Consider the following 15,171-nt stretch of genomic DNA (forward strand, 5'->3'; position numbering starts at 1 on the left):
TTCAAGTATTAAATTAGAAGTTTCTAAAGACAATCCATATTTTGATAAATAAACACAAGGGAAACAGTATACAGCTCTCAATATACTGTATATGAAAAGTGGTGTCCAGTTTCAAACTTTTAGCAAGACAGGTGCACAGCCCAAAAATGTGATCAAAGTAACCCTGAAAACTGTAGCAATCCAGGAGTCCCAAACATTAATCTCTTCTGTGTTTCCCCTCAAATTACTCTGCTGGTCTGAGGCATTTGATTGTTGTTTAGTTCTACAGTAGGTAATCAAAAAAAACCCAAGTTTATTCCCATACGGAAACAATTCAAAAGAAGGTTCCGCAGATAAGTCCTATTATAATCTTGCTTCTCTGCACTTTATTTTCAGTGAGATGCAATTGCAGATCTATTATTCCCTCTGGCACAGTGTTCACAGCCAGAGTAAGTTCAGTCCAAGTCATGCTGGCTGTGGCTTGCTCTCAGTTTTCCACTTCACGCGTATTTTCACCATCAGATTTCTTATGTTTCCTCATATGTTTGTATTTTTCCACATATGCCTTCACCAGATTAGCTACCTTCATAGGGTTGATCTCTCCACTTTTACTGTGGCAGATCTACAAGGGATTAGAAAAGGCATTCGGTCAATTAACAGTATTACAGCAGTTCAGGCAGGCAACAGATAAATGATAAAGGAGCCCTAAGCTTCCCAGGGGAATTGATTCCTGCATAGACCTTTGAGTCTCACAGCAGGATACATGGAGCAGAAAACTCAACAAGGATAATATTTCACTTCAAGCATTCCAGAAATGGCCCAGGGCTTATCTACTGAGCACCAACTGAATGCAGAAGCATCTCTGAAAGCAGAATTATTCATTCTTACTACAGGCTTTCCCATCCAGCCAGTTTTACACAATACATGGTAACCACGTTGATTTCCCATTTTTCTGATGATTTTGAGGAAGCAATGCTCAGATTAAAAGAATCTGGCAGTTTTGAGGGCCCCTTTTGAGATATGGGAGAAAGAGAATGGACCCTACAAAGAACTTTATCAGTGTACAGAGAAGAGTTCACAGTGCTTCAGCAGCAATTCATGTCGCTCAGCTCTCCTACAAACCACATCTGAGGTTCATATGGGTCACGTACAAGATGTGAGATTGCAGCCATTATCTCAGGAATTTTGATTTACGATGGAATTTCTCAATGATAGCAAGAATGCAGAGCAGGGAGAGAATACAGTTCTCTGGGGTATCATTTAACTGCCTTGACCATAAGAGCATTACTTGCTCTCACAAGACAACATTTACCTGCTGATTGGGTCTTTTTTAGCCACGATTTGGTCAGCACTAAGATTTGAGACAAAAGTCAACATCAGCCAAATTGCAAGGCCCTCTTCCAAAGTTCAGGGACACCACAGATGCTCAAGGAACTAATGCACAAAGTATTTTCTCACTTTATCAGAAACAGCTTGACAATTCTGGCCAAAGTTCTTGATGAGAGAGATTTGACCATTCTCACCGAAAGGAGGTACCATGTTACATTTCAGCTCGGGCAGCTTAAGCTTAGTAGTGTTCCGGACCACTGAAAACACAATATTCTAAAAGGAACAGTCTGACAGTTCTCATCAATGGCACCACTCAATCCTGCTTTAAGCAGCTATTGCTTCACCACAAGACTGCAGAGTATGAGTCGGAGTCCAAAGATCCACTACGCGGTTACAGCATGTAATTGCTGGCAAGTGCAATCCAAAGTACTGCTACTTATTTAATGATGTGCACAGCTCCTCCTCTGCACTTCATTTCACTGTCACCTTACCTTTTGCACTGCTTTTCGAAGAATGTTCTTGTACTCCTCCTTTGTAATCTCCCTCTTCTGGTAAAAAGGTTTAATAGCAAGTTTCACTTCTTCCACAGCCCTTTCCTGCATGTGAAGCTTCTTCATGTACTGCACAGCAAAGAGAAGTGCATTACCTTGTGCTATCTTGGGAATGGTTTCTGAATCTTTTTCTTAGAAATGCTCTAACAATGAAAATACTCATTTCACAATTTCAACGACCCAAGCAAGAGCTAGCCTCAAAGTGATTTCCTTTACTGTAAATTGCAGTCTTGAAACAAATACCAGTGCGCACTATGAGGAACCCTTGTTTTGTGTAACGTTTATTGTATGTCTCAGAGAATGTGTTTTACGCAAGTGACTACAATGTCCACTTATTAATTTTGGTCTCCTCCTTCCCTTCCAACAGCTCTGAAGTAAACATACATCCACCAAAAGTCATCAGATTCTAAAAGCAGCAAGTCATAGCTGTGAATACAAAGCTTCAGGTAGCTCTAAAGGCATTCTGAAAATTGCAGAGTTGATAATAAATTAAGGTTTACGGATGACATCAGAACACATTCTACCAAAACAAGTTCATAAGAACTGCTGCTCATAAATGGGAGGTTCAGCATGAAAAGTATCTTACTATTTTGTGTTGTGGTAGAAAGTAAAATAATTGGCTAAGAAGTTTCTGTTCTTGTGTTAAGATCCACTATGCTTAGAGCAGATGGTCTGTACAGCAAACCCAAAACTCAGCAGCAAGGGACTACCACTGCAACATCTCCAAAGTATTTTAGTATCTCTGCATTTTCAGTGCTGATAAGCAGCAAGATACAGTCCTACCTCTCTACAGGACTGTTATGAGAATTCACATTAATTTCAAAGCTGGAGACGAAAGGAGAAAACCATGTGTTTAGAGGAATTTGGACATTCTGGCTGCTAGAAAGTCCCTTCCAAACACTCACACAAGAAAGTTTCAGAACTTTAAGAATGTATTTTAGATGTTTTAATCCCTCTCTGTCTTATTGCAATGAAGCAGCAGAAAGCGGAACCATCAAATGGAATAAATCCCAAAAGAGTTCAAAGAAAGGATTACCTGCCACTCCTGGGTTAGCACAGTCACTAAAAACAACAGTGACAACAAGGACTGGGAAAATACAGTACAGAGAAAGTTAAAACCCCCAAACTTTAAAAGTTCAACTAAACAGCTCATTGATGTTATGCATGTGCTACTTGATAGCATTCACTCACTTCCTCGTTTTTCGTTTTATCCACTGGAGGTTTGGGCGCTTTGATCTTTTCTTCTGTGTTTCCAACAGAAGCAGCTTGGATTCCCGGTTCAGATGCAGTAGCCAGGCTGCCCGGCTCCGGAGTCAGGCTCTGTCCTGCCATGCAGCCAAGCGCTGGAAGACTACCCTGCATGATAAACTGAACCGTGGGCTGGCTGACAGGGGCATAGGGGGGAAGGCTTGAGGGCAGAGGTGGCGTCAAAGGTATATTTTGACAGTACACCTGTGAAACAGACATAATTTTGTAAATGCTTGTACTTACAAGAGAGAACATCAGATCAGGATTTTCAGAGCACCTTTTATCCACTCACACAGGCAAGTAATTACTAGTTTAAATCAGGGAGGCTAACATCCCAGCCCTCAATTAGGTCTCTGTGCTCCAGGAGCTAGTACCAGCCCCACTCACCTTTTAGCTGGTGGACAGCACAGACTGATGGCACAGACCAATGCCACCAGGACAATTTTTACAGTCTGATCACAATCAGGGAGAAGCTCACAGCTTCTCAAACAGTACCATCTTTCTGCAAGTTACTGCTGAAAACAGAAGTTGCATGTATAGAGCATAATTAAAAATCATAGAATCATAGAATCGTTTAGGTTGGAAAAAACTTTTAAGATCATCCAGTCCAACCATTAACCTAACACTACCAAGTCCACCACTAAAACAATTAAGGGTAGAGTAGCAATTTCATGTTTCCTGGCTTGGTGGCCGGATTATTTTTTAATGAAAGTAAAAACTAGGAATCATTAAATCCATTGGAAAGGATCTCTAAGATCATCAGTCCAACCATCAACCCAACACCACCATGTCCACTAATGTTCTTCAACTGTAACGACCACCTGAGAGATTAAATGATTATAGGATTGCTGAGGTGTATGGGCTATATGAAATGTACCACACGCAGAGGAAGGCGAACTCTGCCATGAGAGGAAGGTGTTGCACAACGAGGGCACAGATGAGGTGGGATGCCTTCCATGACACTTGGGTGCCAGAACAGGAACCAACCTGAGAGGAATCTAGATCAGGAAACATAGGCTCAGGAATCATATAATTGGTTGGAGGAGGCTCATTTAACTGCACCTGATTTAACGTTTGGTTCATGTCCTCTGCTTTCCAGGCCCCTTCTTTTGCTCGCTGAAGTTTGTAAAATGGCATCCCTAGGTTCCCCAAGAAAAGGAAAAGAAAACATTTAAGAACAATATAAACTTAATCGGTCACAGATTCAAAGCCAATTATATTTTAAAAAATTAAAATAAAAAAGGATCTAACAACAAAGCTAGCTATGAAAGGATTTTGTTCATCAGTCATCAACATTTTAAAGCTTCTGATAACAGAGGACTTATCTTATAAGTCAATTGAGCAATTGCTTTTTACGGGGTTTCCATGAGAATAACCAATTGGAACCACAGAAGCAACTCTTGTCACCACACATAGCACAGGGTCCCAAGCCAAACTGTTTCTAGCAGCTTTGGCTTAGCAGAACTCAAAGGAGTGAGCAACAGAGATTTGTCACGCTCCTTGGTTCTGAGAAGTATTTATAAACTTTGAAGGCAGAACAACCATTCTAGTTAACTGCAGAAAGGGTGGAACGTGAGCTGCCAGTTCAGAGATCGGGTTGCGATACACACTTCATGGCTGAACAAGCTGCCGCTGGCTAGCTGAGCTGTGCTGACAGCGTGTCCTCTCCGATTCATTAGCACAGCCCACCTCATGATTTCAACAAGTGCAAAATACCAGCTCTCAGGATTGGAAACCACAGGATCACCCCAGCTCAGATGCGAGTTGTTACACTAGAACCAGGTTTAGCCAGGCACCAAAACCCTAAGCCTTATACAGCCTGCTTCAACTGCTGTTTGTTTTCCAAAAGAGAGACTTACTTGGAGCTTTTCCAGCAGACAATGTGCCACCTCCTTCCTCTTGAAGATTCCAGGTAACTCTTTTCACTGGTGCTTTTGATTTCAGTGCAGGACCCTGAGGTACCACCTCCAGTTCAGGCTTACTGAAATTACTGGTTTTCTCATTTGACACAAGGCACTCATCTTTAACCTCCTTCACACAATCTGTTATTTTGCTTTTGGACGAGCTTTGAATTGGCGCAGCCTCAGTCAGAGCATGCATGATAACTTCCTTCTTTGGGGGTGGTTCCATCAGAGATGGACATAATGCAGTATTTTCTATTTTAACCGTAATCTCAAGGTTTGTATTGCTACAGCTACCAAGCACTGCTGGATCACTACTACTCATTAATTCTTTTTCAGCAAAAGAATCCACATTGCCAATTGGAACACAAATGTTTGTGATCTCTGGCACAGGGAATGCAGTTTCATTGGTCGCTTCCTGACAGATGGGCTCTACCTTTATAGTTTCTTGGGCCTCTCTCAGTTGAACCGGGCTGTCAGCCTGTATTTCCTCAAGTTTGACATTTGGCTGGATAGTTATGGAAAGCTCTTCTAGTACTAGCTCCTCCTTTGGCTCTTGTTTGAAGGAATGGGGTTGCTCCAGACACCTTGACACATTTTCAGCTGGAGGCTTTTGATCCTTTTCTGGTGGAGGAGGAAGCGAGGTCTCTTTTGATCTGTGTTTTCTTTCTTTGGAACGTGATCTCGATCGTGGTCTTTTTTCCTTTGATTTGCTGCTTTTGTGCTCCCGAGATCGAGATGCAGACCGAGACCGAGACCTCCATTTTCTCCTCTCCCGAGACCTGGATCTCGATCTCTTTCTGTCCCTTGACCTTGAGCTACTATCTTTATCGTATCTCTCATAGCTTTTGTCTCTCCTGTGTTTCCGCCTTTTAGTCCTCTCAATGCTATTCGATCGGGAACGTTCCCTCCGTCTTGATCTTGATCGAGACCGTCTTTTCTTTTTCCTATTTTCATAATACTCAGAAGCACTTCCAGGACTACCTGAACGTGACCTAGATTTCCTTCTCTCCCTAGACCAAGAAGTTTTTGCCTTTTTATCCTTGGTTTTATCCTTCGTTTTCTTTTTTTTAGCTCGTTCGTGACTGCTAGAACGGTCAGTCGAAGACCTCCTGCTCTTGGGTTTCAATGTGTGTGTTTTGCTATGCTCTTCTCCACCTGACCAAGAGGTAGATCTGGAGCTTCGGTCCCTTGAGTGTGCTCTCTCCCTAGACCCTGATCGGGACCTCTTATGCTCTTTGACAAGTGCCTTTTTCCTTTTCATCTTCTTCTTGCTTCGGGAGCTGGAGTTCGAACAGGATCTGGAACGTGATCGCCTCTCTGTTTGTTCTACCTTTTGGAGTTTGTGCTGCCCATCATTCTTTGAGGGACTATCTGGTTCTAGTTTCACATTAATATTAGGTCTAATAAATTCTTCAGCATTAAAGAACACATTTGGGCCCTCTCTGCTTTCCTCCTTTAAACACTCTGCATTAGAAATTTGCTTAACAGCAGATGAAGTGCAAGGACCACTTAGAAAGTCTTCCTCATCCATATTGTCTTGTTCCTCTGTATCAGAGATCTGTTCTACAATCCTGCTTTCTACTGTCACGTCATCATGAGACTCTGTGTTACTAGATGGTATGTCAGAGTCAGTCCCAGATCCAAATATGTTTTTTACCATGTAAGGGGTGAAACGACGGACAGTTTGAAACGTTTGAACTTTTGGATTTTCAATGGAAATAGTCCTGGTAATATTAGTTAGTGGGATCCCTGAGCCAAGCCTTTCAGGACTGCTGCTTGCTGAACTCGAATCCGATCCTGTTGGCTCAAAGGGATCATATATTTCACTTTTGACCTGCTTTTTCTTAACTGAGAAAAGAGGTGAAGGACTCTCTTTCTGTTGCACTTTGTCATCCACAGGGCGGAAGGTGTTACAAAATCCTGGGTTAGACAGTCTGCTGGGATGCCCTGCGTTTCCAGGAATATTGATTTTAAAACTCTCAAAAGAGCTTGAGCCTCTGCCCCTTGACATGCCCAGTAGCGATGAACTGCTATACATGCCTGTATTGGTAGAAAAAGACATCCCGCTTGTACATGTTAGTTGCTGAGATTCCTTGGCATTTGACTTCTGACTTTCCACCTTGCTACTCTTTCCCGGCTGATTAGTGCTCTCTTTGCCAGTCAGCTGGGTTATACAGGAGCTGGGGATGTCACAGCTTTGGTTTCCTGCGGGTTCTGGCTCCACCTGCTTGCTGCTGGTTTCCTTTTTAATCTTTGGTATCCTGGGAAGCTCAAAGATGTCAATTCTCTTGGGAGGTGGTTTTAATGGCTGCCTCACAGTTACAGCTTTTGAGCCAGAATTCAAGTTACAGCTCAGGGACTTTGAAGATGAGTCAGTGGGTGCAAAGTTTTTAGAGTTTCCATTAAATCTGGGCATTTCATCTAACTTGGAACCATGCCTGCTCAGAGTAGCTATATTCTGAGTCTGAACAGACCTGGGTGTCATTGAATATTCTGATTTTACAGTTGCCTTTTCTGATGTAGTCAGAAGGTTTGCTGCAGGCTCAATCCTGCTCAGTGAGGGTGAAGGTGATGAAAACAAGCTTGAGGAGGAGGGTCTGGTGTGAGCACTCAGCCCCAAGCAAACTGAAGGTCCAGCAGTGGAGCTGCTTGCTGTGGTCCCTGAGTGCACTGTACTTGGTTGGGTGTTATGTCCTGAACCATCATCCATTCTCGAGGCATTCATAGATTTTCTGTGAAGTGGAGCTATGGCATACAAGCAAAGAATTAAGCTTTTCAGTACATATCTGGACATTTTCCCCCAACATTAAAAGAAGTACTGAGCTAATTATTTTAAGTTCCACTTCAGTTTGCAGACATACCACACAGAAATAAGGCAGTCCAATAGTTCTTTTGGTCAGATGCTCAAGGTTTAATGCCAGACGACTGCATCTTTGAGGTAAACACTAATGTTTAGGAAATAAACTATTCTGTTCTGTAGATACCACCAGATTCATGTTTATTATCTTGTAGATGTTGATTGATAAAAATGACTATAAACAGAGGATGTTTTATGTACTTATTTTAAGAATAAAGCTCTAAGTTTCAATTTGAAGAGATTCTTTCCAAATAATACCATGCCAAGGGAAAACACAGCTGACGATGCTAGCACGTATTCTAGAGCTCTGCTTTTGCAAAGAAACTTCTTGCCAAGGTCCTCATCACTGCTTTTCAAACCGAAGTACAGTTCACAGGCATGGCAGCAATGCATGACAAATACCAGAATTGGGTACTAAGATATCTCTGCTCTACAAGTCCTCCATTTTTTATAACAAAGCATGAAACTACAGTGCAGTACTTTTGAAAGAAGAAAGCTACCTATTAAAACCCAAATCCTCCAGTAACACCTCAGCTCTGCAATTAAAAACAGAGACAAGTAACACTATTTCAGAACATAGGTAAGAATCTTATTAGCCAGATTACTGCTAGCAACTACTGAATCTTTTCTTACACATTCAAATGCTCAATAAGAGTATCCCTATGTTTGAAGCTATGCAGCCTGTAGGACCAGGGCAGATGTGGATGAAACAGAGACATTGCACTATGAAGTGCTAAACCCTTACCTGCCTTCTTCGCTGTCAGCGAACCATCTCTGTTGATGACCACATCTGAACTACTCATCATGAGAAAGCTCTGTCCAGACAGGATACTTCCCAACAGATCAGGCACAGGGGCAGCTTCTGCTTCTTGATCAGGACTCAAGGCAGGTACACTGCTTCTGCATGTTTCAGAGGGGTTATATTTCCTTTACTCTTACAGCACTCGTTCTACACACACACATTACATTAAAAAGAAACCAAAATCAAGGGCATAAACAGAGGTCAGCCAGGGAAGTCCACTTCTAGTTTTGGCTTCACTAGAGTCATTCAGGCCCTATCTTCCTCTGACAAACAGAAGGTGAAGCTTTTACTGACTTCCCACAGAACACCACAGGACAGGAAAGCATGTAATCATACCAGAGACCTTTGGTAAGCAAATGCTTTTAGTCTTATTTAAAAGTGGTGCTCACTGTGTTGTGTATCAAGATTAACTTTCCAGTGCATTTAAGATGCATGTTTGAAGCATAAACCGTTGTTTCAGCACTTCAGAGATATTTCCATCCCAGCTGCCTCTCTTCCCCCCCAAATCATGATCACAAACGTATTCCTCAGACCTATCTAAAAAAAGTGATGCAGCTTGAACCAGTGTTTAGCACCAGTCAGAACACATGTAGGTACCTACTGGTAGGGTAGCCAAGAGCATGGCATAGGAGGAATTACACTGAAAAACAACAGCAATGCTCCCACACATGAGACAACACAAACACTCCCCTTTACGCATTACTCAGTCTTATGAAAATGGTTTAACTTAAGTTCTCTCTTCTTGAAACATGGACTGAAAAGGTTTGAGTGTTTTTTGTTTTGGGGTGTGGCTTTTTTGTTTTTCTTTCTTTGCCTTTGTGTTGGTGGGATTCTGGGGTTTGTTTTGTTAGCTTTTTTTTAAAAAAAAAAAAAAAACAAAAACAAACTTCAAAAGGGACCAATAGACACAGCTCTTCGAGGGAGCTACATTTCATTTCTGTATGACAACAAAGCAAGCTTTCTGAACATAATGTACACCAAAACCCTGTAATAACATACAACAGAAAGACAAAATGGGAAGGCTAAAAGAATTAGCTGCTCAGGCCAGATCAGGAAACTCACTGTAGTCCAGGCAAATCAAGCATTTAGAAAAGCTGAATTTCACCTAAACAGTTCTACCTTCTAAACAGTGTGCTACTCAAATAACTCTGAGGACATGGAAGGCTTCCTGAAAGGCTTCCTTCAGTATTGAGATGGGAAAGGTAGAGAAATATTCCAAATTACCATAGAAATATACTATCTTAATCCTGAGAAACCAACCTTCGCCATGTCAGATGCATTAGAGAACAGCCATGTAAACCTTTCACACCTTTAATCATTTAAGCTAAGTTCTCTCCATTTCTCCTAGTCTTCAGCTCCCTCAGCCTTGCAGTTTTCTGTGATTCAGTTGGTACCTACCTCAGCCATTTTCCCCATCCCTTTTCTTCTCATCATGCTCCTGCTCCCTCTGTCCTACCCCTCTGCGCTGCACCCTTCACCCCAGTCCTGAAAACCCACTGTGGTTGCCAGTGGGAGGCACCCAGCAATGCTCCCTGGCACAGGGGCACAAAATTTGCACACACAGAAACATCCATCAGACAGCAAAGCAACTGTTAAATTGCATGATCAAACAAAAGAGTTTTCTCTCAATTTTCTGAGCTCCAACAAACAGCAGAGGAATTGAGTGAGGTAGGTATATCACTCATCTCCTCCTCTGGATACCTAATTAGATTCCTCGGCCCTCTCAAATAAGCAAGCGGCTTTTTAAAGGTTAACAAGACTGGGATTTAAAACATACTAATGGCATTACTAAACAATCCCAAAACAGAAGGCGAGAGCAGCCAGATTAGGGTGGAAATACCGATTTGAAATTTCAGTGCAATAGTTAGAGATATTATGAAAGAATAAGCGTGTGTCCTTCAACATTAAAAAAAAAAGAATTCTTGCGTAAAATGCTGTGGTTATTTATCTATACATGTGCAGGCACATGCACGCACACACTCTTTCAAAATAATCAGGGTAAGAAAAGAGTTAAACCAGGATGATCACCCAGTTTGCTCTTTTGTTAGGGTCACTAGACAATTAAGAAAAATAAAATAAAATAACCTGATGGATTTTTACCTGGGAAGTCCCACAGAAATAGGTCTAGCTACAGGACGGTGAGACCTCAGTGCCGACTGGGAAAGAACTCTCCTTTTGGCACTCACTGGTGAATCTGGATTTGCTGGAACCTCTTCGTTACTGTGGGTAAAGACACACACACATGAACCCCGAAATTGTCTGAAAGTTTTTCATGTCAAATAGATGAAGTAGATAATACTACTAGGACAGATATGGTTAGAGAGCATAGTTTGTTTTATTATTATACATTAAAAAAAGATTTGTGCAATATAGTTATTTTCTGTGGCTACATAAACAGAATAGCGTAACTCAGCCAGCAGATATTCAAATGCAGATTTTTATTTTTAAAATATTAAATGGGTAATTTCCTTTTATGAAAGGATCAAAAAGACTTATTCAGTGGAAAATTAAATTTTGCCAACAATAATTTCAGATGCCCCCTCCCTGAAATCCAAAGCTTAAGAGTGACACAAGCTCTGGCATAGTAAGATTCCTCCTGAATTTAAGGTGTCTGGAAAAGCAAAGGTGGGAAAAGGAGAAATATGGAAGATTCCACAGGTCCATTTAATTCTAATGTGAAGTCACTGTTCATTGTATACTGAATACGCTAGCTATCTTCACTTAAAATAAATAAATAGAAAACGATTGATTAAGATCCGACTACTTCAGATTCTAGCCTTTGAATAACTCCACAGATCTTATTAAGGGTTTTCATGAGGCTTATTATTTCAGCAAACTTCTTTAAACAACACTGGCAACTCTGCCAAGAAGGAAAAAAAAAAAGACAGGCCAATGTGCTATTATGAGCTATGTATCCAAACCTGTCTTCATATGCAAGATCTACACTCTGCAAAAAGTCACATGCACAAACAACCCAACACTTGTGAAATTATTAGGCCTCTGATCATAATCCAGAGATATCTTACCTTTCATAAGGATCCAACTCATATGGATCTCCAAACACAGACAGAGAAGCTGCACCAATATCCGCTCTCATCAGGCCAAGTGAGGGCTCCATTGGTTTGTACACGGAAGGAAGCGAGGCCCCACGCACAGGTTTACAAAGACCAAGAGTTCTTGCAATACGGGAGCGAGTAGTAACCTCATTTTTCACCTGCACGGATAAAGAGATTGGGTTATTTGTATGTTAGGGCAGGTACATACCCTGGGTTTAAAGCCCCAAATTCTCCACTTAGGCTAAGTACAGTCATCAGGTTACTACCATCGGTAGCAGAAGTGGTGTGCATTTATTGTCCATATTTATTTTAAAGCATTTATTAAACTTCTAACTATGGCCTATATGTCACTTCATATAGAGACTGCATGTATCAGATTTAAGCATCCAGATAAATTAAGTTTCTAAAGTCTTTAATAAGGTCATTCAAAATCGTCAATTCCTTATTAAAGGCTGGAGGGACAGTTCTGGCTGTAGGATGTAAACTCTAGTTAAGGTAGCTGAGGACAGAAGTCAAGCTGGTACAGGGTATTCAGTATAGTTCACGTGAGAACGCTGTCACAACTGAAAGGGATTTTGAGAGCCCTTACGGCTGATTAACTGGGTTTGCAACAACACTGACACAAACATCCACAGCCTATTAAAAAGAATAGGTGGTGGCAATTTTAACTGAGCTTGCATCAGTACCAAGTAAACACTACAGCAGGATGGCAAGGAATAACACAAAGCCTGCAGGGTATGCTTTACAGTGTGATCCCTGCAGTTCAGGTAACAGGATCTGTCAGCAAACCCAGCAGGCCTGCCTGGAAGTTGCAATTTGTTTCCACGTACAGCATCTTTCTGGAGTACACTGGACACATCCTGCACATACTCCCACCATGTCATTATAAGACAGTATTTTTTCCGTTGAATCCCATGTTACAGTGCTTTTACAGATGGCTGAAAAATGGTAGATACTGACACTGGCAGGAACTCACATGTGATCTTACTCTCATCTTTTTCCCCCTTCTCTTCTTTATCAGACGCTTGCGTCTCTTCAGCTGTGTCCCTGAACTCTTCTTCCCAGCAGAATATTTTGTCTGAGTTCTTTTTTTGCCTCCTACTTTCTTCCTCCTACCTGATGGGACAAAAGACAACCAAGTATCTGGGTAAGTGCTGGCACTGCATTTTACCCGGTACTCCCTTTTTCATTCCCCCCAAGGCACACAAAGCAGCTCAAAGAGACCTACAGTGTGCTGCAACAGCATAAAACAGCAGAGCAGAAAAAGCTAAATCATTAGGATTTATTTAAAAGTAACCTTCAAGGCACTTCTGGGCAGAGGCAGTATGGGGAAAGACGAAAATGCATGTGGTATACTTCTGTAGCTGCACAGGTGTGGCAGCATACAGCTGATCTAGAGTATTTTGTATGATTCAGGCTTCTCTTCCCAAAGCTTTTATTCTTGCATATGGGAACCACAGGTGTCCGATGCCCTTACCTGTTTTTCTTTTCTGCCTAGTAGGAGCCCGCGGTGTAAGAGGACGCTGGTAGATGGCTGTGTTTAGGCCTGCTACAACTGCCTCAATTGTTTCATCCAGAAGAGAGGACATGAGGTACCTTGGCACATGCTGCGTGGGGGATTAGAAGTTACATGATACAGGTATCTAAAGGTCAGCAACAAGTTAGTTATAAAGGCATTTGATGAAAAATGGATTTGAGATTCAAATAAGAAGCACTTGTGTCACCAAGCTGCCAGTTAAGCAATTATGTTACCTTTCTCACCTACTGACTGTCATATTAAGGAGAACATGACCTTACTTTTCAGCCTCCCTCAGGATTACAAGTCATGGCTAGCCTAACTCTGACTCTTTAAATGAGAACAATCCCTGAGACTGACATTTCCTCAGTGAAAAAGTTCACTCAAGAACTTTCCCAAATCCACCTAACTGACCTCTGCCTCATCATGCAGCAGAGCGTGATGAGCAAAGACTAAAAAGCCAACACAGTACAGGTTCCCTGTCTTAAACTCCTCATTCTTTAGGTCATATTTACCTAATGCTGTGAAACATGTCCAGAGGCAACATTTCAAACACACACCTCAGGCAGATGTGAGTCCCCCTTCAGAGCATCACTTCATTGCGATAAGCAGGGGCTGCTCCTACAAGGTTCAAATTCCTCTTCCTCTCTATACTCAAGGGTCAATCACATTTGAAGTGTATGGGTTCTTGATCACCAGCCTCAGAATGTAAACTCAAAGCCTCCTTGCTAGGCAAACATAGCAGAGGTTTGTTCCTTCCTTTGGTTGGAAAGACATTAAGAGCAGGTTTCTCTTAACAGCTCTGTTAAGTTGGCCATGTCTGTGCCAACCACATTCCTAAAATGTCAGAGTCATAGAATCATAGAATGGTCTGGGTTGGAAAGGACCTTTAAAGATCATCTAGCCCAACTCCCCTGCCAGGGGCAGGGACATCTTCCCTATCCCCTCTCCTTTCTTCAAGCAACTATAATGCATCAAGAATTGATAAAAGTTTCATATGAGCGTAGCAGATGCAAAGATGCCTCTGATGTTACAGATTATTCACTGTGCTTACTTTCTTCCAGAGCATATGCATCAGATCCTTGTACATTTACAAAATGTATACATGGCACAAACACTAGAGAATGGCTTTAGAGTATCTTGCAGTGGCAAAGAAGCTTCAAGCTGCAAAATGTTTAAAAACAGAATACGCCGACAGAAATATATGCTTCGATTCATCTTACTATGGAAGTAATTTCATCAGACTTCTCTGTTAGCATCACTAATGCATGCTCCAAACTATTTTACAGAGCTATTTTTATTAGAATGCCATTGTTTTAAGTATAATGGGTGCCAGTAAATACTACATAAGGTTCCCTTATTTGAAGGAGAACAGGATGGAGTAAGGAAAGCCCTGAACATAAGCCTAAACACATTTATTTTTCTAGGACCTAAAACAGTGCGTCTAGTTAACCACCACTAGTTTAGGCACCTACAGAACAACAGATGAATTACAAAACAAACTACCTCCCCCAATACTAAAGCTTTCCAAGGATCTGACATCAGCATCTCTCTATGCTTTGAGGACAACAGCTTACACACTCCTTAACCAGTGGAATTAAGCTTCAGTCAACTCAAGGTACAAGCTAGAATAAGATGCACTTTTATTCAGAGACAAAGGAGTAAGTAATAGTGCCTTTCTAGGTATAGTTTGTAATAATCTCCGCTGACTGAGAAGTGGAGCTAGGAATGGCTTCTTGAATGGGAAGTATTGTGCTCCCAGGCTTACACTACTATGCAATGGTAAAGTCCCCAGGCACCACCTCTCTCATCTGCAGGAGACAGCTACACACTACTTCCAAAACAACAGGCAAGGAAAGAAAGAAAAGCACTAGCAGTTACCTTGCACAGCCTTTCACCTCAAACACCACTCTTCTACAGTTATTTTTT

General features: G+C 41.6%; 1 protein-coding gene across 3 annotated transcripts in view; it reads right to left on the reverse strand.

The window, feature by feature from the left end:
- Nucleotides 1-449: 449 nt before the first annotated feature.
- PHRF1 (PHD and ring finger domains 1) overlaps nucleotides 450-15,171 on the reverse strand; it is a 35,884-nt gene continuing 21,162 nt past the window's right edge. The window contains exons 9-18 of one of the 3 annotated variants that reach the window (XM_075711839.1): nucleotides 13,204-13,333; nucleotides 12,703-12,842; nucleotides 11,697-11,884; nucleotides 10,771-10,890; nucleotides 8,614-8,768; nucleotides 4,967-7,756; nucleotides 4,170-4,246; nucleotides 3,051-3,311; nucleotides 1,800-1,928; nucleotides 450-601 (exon numbers count right to left, since the gene is read on the reverse strand). In XM_075711839.1, the coding sequence (XP_075567954.1) occupies nucleotides 467-601; nucleotides 1,800-1,928; nucleotides 3,051-3,311; nucleotides 4,170-4,246; nucleotides 4,967-7,756; nucleotides 8,614-8,768; nucleotides 10,771-10,890; nucleotides 11,697-11,884; nucleotides 12,703-12,842; nucleotides 13,204-13,333 (4,125 nt within the window). In that variant the 3' untranslated portion in view covers nucleotides 450-466. Of the gene's footprint in view, nucleotides 602-1,432; nucleotides 1,566-1,799; nucleotides 1,929-3,050; nucleotides 3,312-4,094; nucleotides 4,247-4,966; nucleotides 7,757-8,613; nucleotides 8,769-10,770; nucleotides 10,891-11,696; nucleotides 11,885-12,702; nucleotides 12,843-13,203; nucleotides 13,334-15,171 lie in introns of those variants that run through there. The other 2 variants (XM_075711838.1, XM_075711840.1) reach the window with 2 other exon arrangements.

Source organism: Pelecanus crispus, chromosome 6 (assembly GCF_030463565.1).
Source record: "Pelecanus crispus isolate bPelCri1 chromosome 6, bPelCri1.pri, whole genome shotgun sequence".
In the NCBI taxonomy this organism is placed as follows: domain Eukaryota; kingdom Metazoa; phylum Chordata; class Aves; order Pelecaniformes; family Pelecanidae; genus Pelecanus; species Pelecanus crispus.